Raw genomic sequence first — 10,848 nt, forward strand, 5'->3', positions numbered from 1 at the left:
AGTGTGTATTTACAGAGACAGACAGACATAAATCTGGAATACTAGCTGGGGTTTAATTAAGTCATAATAACTGCAAGCTGATTAGGTCATCCTAAAGTCTGTTACTATTGTGTCTTTGAGCTGTAGACACAGGCTGTTAAGGGAATACCTTTATAATTCCTAAACCATAAATACATTTTGCAAATACGCTAGGGCAGCACATGCTTCTGCAACCAAAAAAGGTCCCAGAAGGATCTTGAATAACAAGGCTGTAAAAGATGATTGCTTTGAGACTTCACAGAGCTGTCTTCGGTTTGATCTGATCGCGCTCGTCTAGCTGGGCCAGCGGTGGGATGCAAGGCGCTTTCAGTTGGCCGTTGCCTGTCCTTCATAATCCCTCAAAGCACACTGGAGGATGATTAGTGATCCTCTTCAAATCTATGAGACTTGCAGCTGTGAAAATCAAGAGTGAAATCATTGCTCAACTGCCAAAGGCCCCGCAGCAATAAATATCCTCCCATTCCAGAGGGGAAGAAAGCAAAGGAAGACAAGACGAAGGCCTGCCTGCTGTTTTTGTTTGCAGGCTAACAAAACTTTGTCATTTTCACGTGTCATCGAGCAAGAGCTCGGAAGCAATCAAGCCAGCGTTCCCCCGTACAGGACTTTATAGAGTGAACTCAAAACCAGGAGGAGGAGTTCCCTCCAGTGGGGAAATAGATTGCTTGCAGTTGCAGCTTTAGGGGAGAGAAAAATAGGGCTGTTTGGGAAGCATTTGGGAGTAGCGGGAGCAGTAAACCCGGATCCAAATAGAGTAGAAGTTAGAAGAACAGCTCCCATAGTATGTGTGTCATAATAGAACATGAGGCTCGGGAGATGACAATTATCCCTGCTAATTCAGCTCTTCATATTTATCATGTAACGAGAAATCCCAAGACCGAGAATTGTTCTAAATGAAAAGTTGTTGATTCTCCTGGGGGCATATAACGTAATTAGCTGTCTATTTTGACAATTAACAGGTTTTGCAGGCACTCCAGGTTACCTTTCTCCTGAAGTACTCCGGAAGGATCCCTATGGCAAAGCTGTTGACCTTTGGGCATGTGGTAAGTAAACTTTATTTCAAAGGATACAGAAGACAGTAAATTAGGGCAGCGCCCCCCAAACTTTTGGACACCAGGGATCGGTTCTGTAGAGAGAGGTTTTTCCACAGATAGAAGGCATGGTTTCATGTATTGTCTACATCCCAAGGATGGGGCTGCATTTGTTCATGCGGCCTGGTTTCTGGCATGCTGTGGAGCGGTGCAGGTCCATGGACTGGGGGTTGAGGACCCCTGACCTAGGAACAGAAAGAGGGTTCCTACTACCAGTTTTTTGTCTATTTGTAGCTTGCTCATGGGATTGGCTATTTATGAAAATATTTAATGGAATGCCTTCCCCAACTGGTGTGCTCTATATGTTTTCAGAAATCACTTTGTTGGGTGGAGGGAAATAAATATTTGATATTTGATAGACTGGAGGCCATTAATTTGGAAAAGCTAGAGTCCATATCACCATTAGCCCAAGTAACAGGTTAAAATGAAATCCTATGAGAAAAAAATATGAGCCTGCAAGTCCCTCCTTTGAGTTGTTATTCCCAGACCATTTTTTGCTTATTCTGCATCATCCCTGCCCACACTCCCTAACACATGTGTGCCTACCCAGGCAGGCCATAGCACCCTCCTGCCTGGCCAAAGTCACACAACTGGCTGTGATGTCACACTTTAGGATTGTTTAATGACAGAAATCCTGGTCCCAATTATCCTCGTTGAGTAAGGACCTCTGGTTAGTTACAGACAGTGCAGATGTTATCAGTTTAAGTATGGCATTAAGAGTTTTTGCTCTCCAACATGCATCAGAATAGTTTGATGATAAATCCAACTGAGTGCTATCTTTTAAATAACAATAATGTATGGACAAGATAAGAGATCTTGGTCCCAACACTCATCCTTGAACTTATCTCCATTGAAAACAATGGCCACATGTTCCTATGCTTTTATTTCTCATCAGTAATAAACAAAATATTAGGACAAATCATCTAATCCCATAATAGATAAAGGTACTCAAGAACTTTTTATGAGGAATGTTGTCAAGGCCTTGTGAAAATCTAGATATACAATATTGACAGGATCTCACCATCCATGGCTTGCTGGCCTGCAAAAACTCTAAATGATTAATGAGACAGATTCCCCTCTTCAGAATCCATGCTGGTTTTCTTTCAGCAAGACTTATCCCTCTGTGGGCTCAGTTTGTTTTTGGTTTGATTATAGTTTCTTCCAATTTGCCTGGAACATGTTAAACAGCCTGGGCTGTAATTTTCTGGATCTCCCACAGATCCCTTTTAAAATATTGGATGAAGACCGTTATTAATGCTTCCTAGGTCATTAAGGCCTGCTTTCTCCAGCACAGGGAGTGACTATTCCTGATTCCTAGTATTGACTTATTGTAATAAATCCTTGTCAAAATCAAATCATTTATTCCAGCACCCTATTTCCATAGCAGAGCAAAACAACTTAGTTGAGGAAATACTCACATTCCTAATGTAGCCATTATGTCAACAAATTATAAGGGCAGACTGGATTGCCCTCCTTCCTGTTACGCTGAAAGGAAGCAAGGAAGGAAGCCAGCATCTAATGGCTTAAATTGCCTATAAATAGGTTTCACATCTGAAAGCAAACTTATTTGCCAGAAATCTGGTGTTTTTACTGCAACCTTATTCCTAATAAATCTTAGTAAGCTGAAAATTGTTCCTTGTTATTTCACCCCCATTCTGATAGATGTGAGGAACAAAAGTCATCCCGTTTGCAATTTAACACCTTTTTACAACAACGTTCATAATAAAAATATTTAAGTGCTTTCATGCTGCAGATTTTTTAAAAATATGACACGTTGATTATCCTTCTCATCTTTTCATCTTTCCTATTACCTATTTCCTTAGCTTCTTATGAACTATAATTTTGTTGTTTATATCTCATGATTTATTTTGATTGCCTTTATTTAGTATCCTATTATGATTTATGTTTATGCTTATTTATAAGTAAATATGCTTATTTACTGAGTTTGTATCATGATTGATGATGATAATATTTTATGATTATGATCATGATTTATTACTTGTTGCTTGCAAGTACACTGAGATCTTATGCACTGGAGACAAATTCCTTGTGAGTCCAATCACATAATGCCAATGAAGAATTCTAATGGCTAGAAAAATAAAACATTGAGAAATGTTAACTTTTATTTTTCTCTCCTGTACTGATATCCAACCCCACCTGGACACTTATTACAACAAAAATAAAGATTAATGTCAGAAGATCATTTCTTTCAAAAGTTCAGCTCAGCTTTGTCTCAGACAATGGGTTCTACATGCTTAAAGCTGAAGGACGTTCTTTGAATTCTCCATTGATGGGGTACTGAGTTGAGGTGGCACAGTGGTTTGAGTGCAGCACTGCAGGCTACTTTAACTGACTGCTAGCTGCAGTTCGGCAGTTCAAATCTCACCAGGCTCAAAGTTGACTCAACCTACCATCCTGGTAAAATGAGGACCCAGATTGTTGGGGGTAATATTCTGACTCTGTAAACCTCTTAGAGAGGGCTGTAAAAGCACTATGAAGCAGTATATAAGTTTAAGTGCTATTGCTATTGGGAGAAAATGCAATCATATACAAAGTGATTGTCAAAGCTTTCAGACTTTTTAGCCAATCACCAATACAATACAATACAATACAATACAATACAATACAATACAATACAATACAATACAATACAATACAATACAATACAATACAATACAATACAATACAATACAATACAATACAATACAATACCAGAGTTGGAAGGGACCTTGGAGTCCAACCCCCTGCCTAGGCAGGAAACCCTATACCATTTCAGACAAATGGCTATCCAACATCTTCTTAAAGACTTCCAGTGTTGGGGCATTCACAACTTCTGGAGGCAAGCTGTTCCACTGATTAATTGTTCTAACTGTCAGGAAATTTCTCCTCAGTTTTAAGTTGCTTCTCTCCTTGATTAGTTTCCACCCATTGCTTCTTGCTCTACCCTCAGGTGCCTTGGAAAATAGTTTGATTCCCTCTTCTTTGTGGCAACCCCTGAGAAGACAAGTGTCCTGAAGCCTGGCCTGTCTAGTAAACCTGCTATAGGTAATCCTCGACTTGCAACCATTTGTTTAGTGACCAATCAAAATTTGAATGGCACTGAAAAAGGGACTTATGATCAGTCCTCACACTTATAGCCATTGTGGTATCCCCATGGTCACATGATCAAAATTTGGAGACCTGTATTTATGACTGTCCCAGGGTCATGTAATCATCATTTGCGACTTTCTCAGCCAGCTTCCGACAAGTAAAGTCAGTGGGTGGAACCATTCACTTAACCATGTGATTCGCTTAACAACATGGCAAAAAAGGTAGTAAAATCAGGCACAACTGCCTTGGAAATTCTGGTCCCAATTTTGGTCATAAGTCGAGGACTACCTGTATCTATTTGTAGAACTATATCTAACTATTCCTTCCAATAGGTAGATAAATGCAGTCACAATATCATTCAGCAAAAAGCCAATGCTAGAGATATCTTTACAAATTTTCATGAGGAATTTTGGGTCTTGTTTTCAGGCAAATGATGATACTGATGATTCAGACTGAACTGCAAAGAGCTCACACTTATGCCTGAATCCTTGACATTTCAGTTAAGAATTAACCATTTTATACAACATCGGGATGATGTTGATAATACAGGAAGATACTCAGCTCTTGACTCATCTCATTTTTTTTAATCTTGCTCACTGTGTAGGCCAATTCAGATCTCCTGTGTCAATCAACTCCTTTCCACTAGCTTATGTAACAATGTTCCCTCTAAACACACAGGAGTTATTCTCTATATTCTACTGGTTGGCTATCCTCCTTTCTGGGATGAGGATCAACACCGATTATATCAGCAGATCAAAGCTGGAGCCTATGATGTAAGCGATCCTCCCTTTCATATTCCTCTTCTCTCTCCCACCTTAATTTGTTTTAATAACTTTTCCTCACTTGCTTTATTTATGCACTACCATATTGGAAACCAATCTAAATATCAATCTAATGTTGCAGTTAATATGTTGGACTAGAGGTTAGGCTATGCTGACGTCCACACTTGGGTAATTGGGACTGATAAACCATGATTCTGAACTGCTGTTCAACACCAGTTTCATTCAGTTCTAGCAAGATATATGAAGAATGTAGAGAGATACTGAAAGCTGTAATTCAACAAGATTTGGAAATCATAGACTCCTATTCCAGATTAATGTTCCTCTCAGACTATTTTATATTGTGAGCTTGCCATGAACAAAGCTGGATCTTCTATATTTATTTAACATATTTCTATGTCCCCTTCGTCAGCAAAATCTCTCAGCAGTTTATGTAGAACAAATGCTGATTTAAGGGTCTACAATATGAGTAAAACAATTACAAAATAACAGTGACTGTTTTTATTGTATCTACAAAAAGGAACACATGAGATTATAGTAAAGAAGGAATAGCAACAAGGATTTATGAACAATGTAGCATCTGCTGGAACATGACCTCTCTGCCTGAGATGGGATGATTTTTCCTTCCCGTGGCAGCTCTGTATCAAACAGATCTGTTGACTCACTGGGGAGTTTTCTTTCTTTTTAGGGGGGAGTTTAGGTTGATAAAATGGCCTCCTTGATCCCTCTTTCAAACCAGTGGTCTCTCTGTCCAGAATGTGGACTTTGCTGTCTTCAAAATAATGTCTGAAGAGTGGCCATCTATATTAAAATTGAAGAGTCCTCTTTCAACAGAGGGGAAGTGATACAACACCACCTATCCCCTGTGTACCACGCAATCCTTTCAGCAGTTCCAAGAAGGTTCCACATCCATTTGCACTTTGATTCAGGTGACCCTGAGGGTACAGATAAACCCCTAAGTGGCCTCAACAGCTCTCGGAGCATAACGAGTGACCTCAGTCATTCTTTGCAGATGACTGCAAAGAATATAAATCTTTCAATTTCCCACCATTCAATCAGAACTGAAGAAGCTTCTTGGATGAGAATAAAAACATTTTTAAGGAACAAAAACTAAGCAAGTCTAGTTGCTTTTTGAAAAATACCTTTGGGATAACCGTGACCCGTCAAAAGCGCGGACGACAAAAGCGCGATCGACAAAATCGCGCCTTTGATGTCATCACAGCGCGACGAAAAAGATCGAAAAATTCAAATAAAAATTAATAAAAATTAAATTAAAGCAAGCTGATTCACATAAAGGTAAGGGTTAGGTTTAGGGTTAGGGTTAGGGTTAGGTTAAGGGTTAGGGTTAGCTTTAGAGCGTTAGCGTTAGCGTTAGGGTTAGGTTAAGGGTTAGCGTTAGGTTTTTCGTTACTTTAACGGTTAGGTTTAGGGTTAGGTTTAGGGTTAGGTTAAGAGTTAGGTTTAGGGTTAGGTTTAGGGTTAGGTTTGGGGGGCTTAGGGTAAGGTTTTCACTTTATTTTTACATTTTTCGAACTTTTCCGTCGCGCTGTGATGACGTCACAGCACGCTTTTGTCGAGCGCGATTTTGTCCTACGCGCTTTTGTGGTGGAACCGGGATAACATGACCTGGTTGATTGAGAATCTCCGTAGATTATCTTATCCCATTTCAAACTGCTTTGATGGTGGGCTTCAGGTAGCTTTGGTCTGCCTGATGATGATTTTTATCTAGGAATCGATAGATTGAACATGAATTCATTGGTTCCCATTGACATTTCAATGGGTTTTGATAGCCTCTAGATAAGAGCTGTCAAACTTCTGGCCCATGGGCCAGTTGTACTGGCCATACCCACACCCAGTTTAACGAAGTCCCAATACGTCAGGTGATGCCATTGTGATGACGTGAGTTTGACACTCCTGCTCTAGATCATCTGATAAACTTGGAAATAGGAAGCACAACTTTGCAGTGGACCTATTGCTATCTCTCTCAGGTAGATTTCAGATAATGCTGCATCCTCAACATGTAAGCTGTGATATGGTATCCTCCAGAACTCCATTATGTATCTTATGCTTTTCAATGTCTAGGAGAAGTAGCTGGAGGGAAATAAACAAGAGAGTTGGAGCTGAATGCTATAGTATGTTGATGATACTCTTTCTCCTTGATGTGTTTAGGAAATGGAATGGCTCTCTTGAATGCCTTCTCGCAGTTAGTAATGGGCTGGATGGGTGATAATTTCTTGAAACTGGACCTAGACCAGAGAGAAGTGCTCAACATGAGATCCCTATTCTAGACTTAAATCCCTCTCTGATTTTCAAGGTTAAAGCAAGGCCAAATGTGCCTTTGAAGAGCTCCAGGAAATATACCAACCATGTTTGTCTTTCAGAAGATAGTGACCTTAGAGTACGGTAATAGTGGTCAGAGTTATAACCAGATTTAAATAGAGTAATATCCTCTGTTTGGATCTGTTATTTCTGTCTAGTCTGCAACAAACTTGTCCAGGCAGTCAACAGGAGTAAAAAAAAAAAATTGACTTGAAAGCGTGCATGCATACATACTAATATGCACATAGGTTATCTTCAAAGCTTTACATGATTTAGTTCTAGGCTATAGTTTTTGGGTTGAATTTCCACATTTGTAAAATGTTTGCCTGTAATTCCTACAGTCCCTTCTGAAGCTCAGCTTCTTGGAATGCATTCTCTGCAATGTGGACCAGCCTAATATCTTTATTAGTGTTTTTAAAAGACCTTTGAAATGGGTGAATGGGCGAAATGGAGATGGGCAATTAAGAAATATGAAATTTAAATAAATAAATATTTTTGTACTGCATTTAACTGTTGTACTAATTTCCCCCTAGTCAGCTACGTACCAAGGGAAAACTCATACATGACATGAACTTCTAATTTGTTTTTATTGCTTTTAAAATAATGACATAAAATAAAGAACAACAAAAACACAAAGCTAATTAAGATAAAAAATACATACATCTAGATTTTTTCCCTATTTTCTTTGACAATGTGTGTATACAGAATGTGTACTTAATGCTTGGACTGTATAATTACTGTCTCAGAGAAATACATTGTGTCAATTCTCTCCTGCAGAAGAGAGAATGAAGAGTTTTATCTTCTTGTACTTGCAGTTTCCTTCTCCTGAGTGGGATACTGTTACTCCTGAAGCAAAAGACCTCATCAATAAAATGTTAACAATCAACCCATCCAAACGTATCACAGCAGCAGAAGCTCTGAAGCATCCATGGATATCAGTAAGTGCAAAGTGAATCATACTTTTATTAGTAGCTGCCTGGTGTCAGGTTTCCAAATAGCATCCAAAATTAAATCAGAGTCCCAGGCAAAGTATTGCTAAAAGTTCCAATTTATTAAGAGAGCCATGTTGGCACATCTGGGAAAACCCGAATCTGAAAGCTTCCCAGTTTTTCCCACCCAGTTGAAAGTTCATGATCTTGCCCCAACACCCACAAGTCCATCACATGACCCAATCTTCCACTGCCATGCTGGCAGTTCCATCCATCCAGTTCCGGTCAGGTGCAGAGGTGTAGAGACAAAGGATGACCTTGGATTCTAGAAAGGAATTTTATTTTAGCTACATAGCATTTAACTCCATACTATCCCGCCTCCCATTTTCCCACAATAGAAATGGCATAGTAGAATAATAGAAAATGTGGCAGGCCAAAGATCCAAAAGGAATATGGCTGCAGGCCTGACACCTGGATTTTGATAATCTCCAGGTGACAGTATTCTCCCAATTTAAGTGGGAGGGGTCTGCAACATGAAAACCCAGGGCCTTCTAAATCCTTCCATTCAAGCCCTCCAAAATCTTTCAAGTTTCCTTTTGAATTCCTGAGAAAGTTGCTCTCTGAACTGTCCAGAGTTGTTGGTAGTTGGCACAGGGTACACATTGAATAAATAAACATTGAAGTGCTTAAGATTAAAAAAAGGATTTTTTTAAAAACACAGAAGTAATGGTCATGTTGAGTGCAATTTTAATTTAATTTAAACTTAATTTCTTAAAGCAAATTGTTGAAGGAACAAGTATGGCTCTTGACCACAAAAAGTTAACAGGCTCCAAATGTTCTTGTTGCAAGGAAAAAATTTACCTTCCTAGTAGAGAATATGCAAAACTATGCAGAAAAGCACATGAGATCAGTCAAGCTGATACTTCATTGCTCTGTTTAAAAAAAACACCATGAAATCTAATTGGGCTAACTGTCAAGCCTTTTTGTAACATTAATGTGAAGCAGCATTCTGCCACAGGTTGTCCTAGCAGAGCCACAGGAGGGTGTATGGATGTTTTTCAGTACTTAATCATTGCCTTCTTCATATCACCAATATATTTGAGTCTCTGCAGAAAAGCCAGCTTGTAATGTCCTTCAGTGACAACAACAGTGTGGAACTGAAGAACAGAAGGCAATCCTGTTTCATAGATCACATTTACAATCACACAAGGAAGCACAGCTTCTACTATAAGTCCAGGTTTCTAAAATAAAGAAGGATTTTGTACTCATTTCCATTTCTAAGCATGCTTTCTTTATATCTTTTAGCACCGTTCCACTGTGGCTTCTTGCATGCACAGACAGGAGACTGTTGATTGCTTGAAGAAATTCAACGCCAGAAGAAAGCTAAAGGTAATTATGAGACTTCCCTGTTTCCTTAATTGGAAGTTTCCACTTTCATTTGTTCCCCATGTTTATGTTCCACATCTTGCACATGGCTCCATACTAGACTTCTTGCAGGTTTTTATTTATTTATATTCTACATATCCAGATGACATCACCTGTAATGGGTAATTTTTCTATATTTTCTCATCACTCGTGGTCATGTTCTTTACACACACACATACTCAAAAATCACCAGAGGAAAAGACAGACAATAGAAGGGGTTTAGACTGGACTATATTTCTGTTTGTATAACTAAATTAGTTTCTATACATGAGATAGATCTGTTCCAAGTATAGACAGACAGTATTAATGCCACAGCCCTTAGTTGAGACAGAAAAATCATTATGAGTTTCACTTTGGTTCTTTCAAAAGATCTTGTTCATCGCAATTTGAAAAGCTAACATTTGGTCATTTCCGCACTGGCTGAAAATTTTATAGAGATTTAAAAGTTTTCTAGACCATTGTTTTGCTAAAATAAGGAGGGCATATTGCATCAACGATGTCTAGGTGATGTTATTAAACTGCTTTCGATCATTAGTCAGGAAATATTAATCTGAAACTTTTAACTAAAGACTTAAAAGTAAATGTAACCGCTTCTTGAGAGATTTCTGAAAACTGATATTCAGTAAAATTCAGATGAATTGCATTCTTCAAAGGTGGGCCTTTGCAATTTTTAGGCCACTTTTCACTCCTCTCTGTGCTGCTGTGGGTAGGAAAAGGTTCAGTTAGGAGACTTAGCAGTAATATCATTATTAGTTTCTAGATTCAATGTTTTCTTGGATTATTTCTACACATAAATTCTATGAACTCTTGCAAATTTCTTGCCTTTGGGCTGGACACTAACAAAATTATTGACTAAGTAATAGATAGTGATATGTGTTGGCTTTTTATACAGAAATCTGTTGATTCTGCTAATATAATTTCTCACTAGCTCATATACTTGATTGAGAAATTGTGGATTATCACATGGTCAGCCAGATATTCAAACAGGATTTGGCATTTTTATCCAGCTATTGAGTCCTTCACAAGGACTTGAGACAGGCAGATGTTGAGGTTTTATGGTATTAGAGGTATGTCACTAGATTATTATTATTATTTGTTAAATTCAATTGCTGCCTATCTTGCTGTGGGGCTAGTCTAGGAGGCTTATGACAGTAAAAACACAGAAGATGTCAACAGTAA

The 10,848-nt window shown here is 38.6% G+C and overlaps 1 protein-coding gene across 5 annotated transcripts in view; it reads left to right on the forward strand.

Moving 5' to 3' along the window:
- CAMK2A (calcium/calmodulin dependent protein kinase II alpha) overlaps positions 1–10,848 on the forward strand; it is a 162,945-nt gene that overhangs the window by 120,019 nt on the left and 32,078 nt on the right. For all 5 annotated transcript variants that reach the window (XM_087709455.1, XM_087709454.1, XM_087709451.1 and 2 more), the window contains exons 8-11: positions 996–1,079; positions 4,896–4,990; positions 8,131–8,253; positions 9,550–9,633. In XM_087709455.1, coding sequence (XP_087565581.1) covers positions 996–1,079; positions 4,896–4,990; positions 8,131–8,253; positions 9,550–9,633 — 386 coding nt within the window. The remainder of the gene's footprint in view (positions 1–995; positions 1,080–4,895; positions 4,991–8,130; positions 8,254–9,549; positions 9,634–10,848) is intronic.

This window comes from Thamnophis sirtalis, unplaced genomic scaffold, assembly GCF_051295495.1.
Source record: "Thamnophis sirtalis isolate CommonGarterSnake01/CBP01778 unplaced genomic scaffold, rThaSir2_p1.2 scaffold_3, whole genome shotgun sequence".
NCBI classification, from domain to species: Eukaryota; Metazoa; Chordata; class Lepidosauria; order Squamata; family Natricidae; genus Thamnophis; species Thamnophis sirtalis.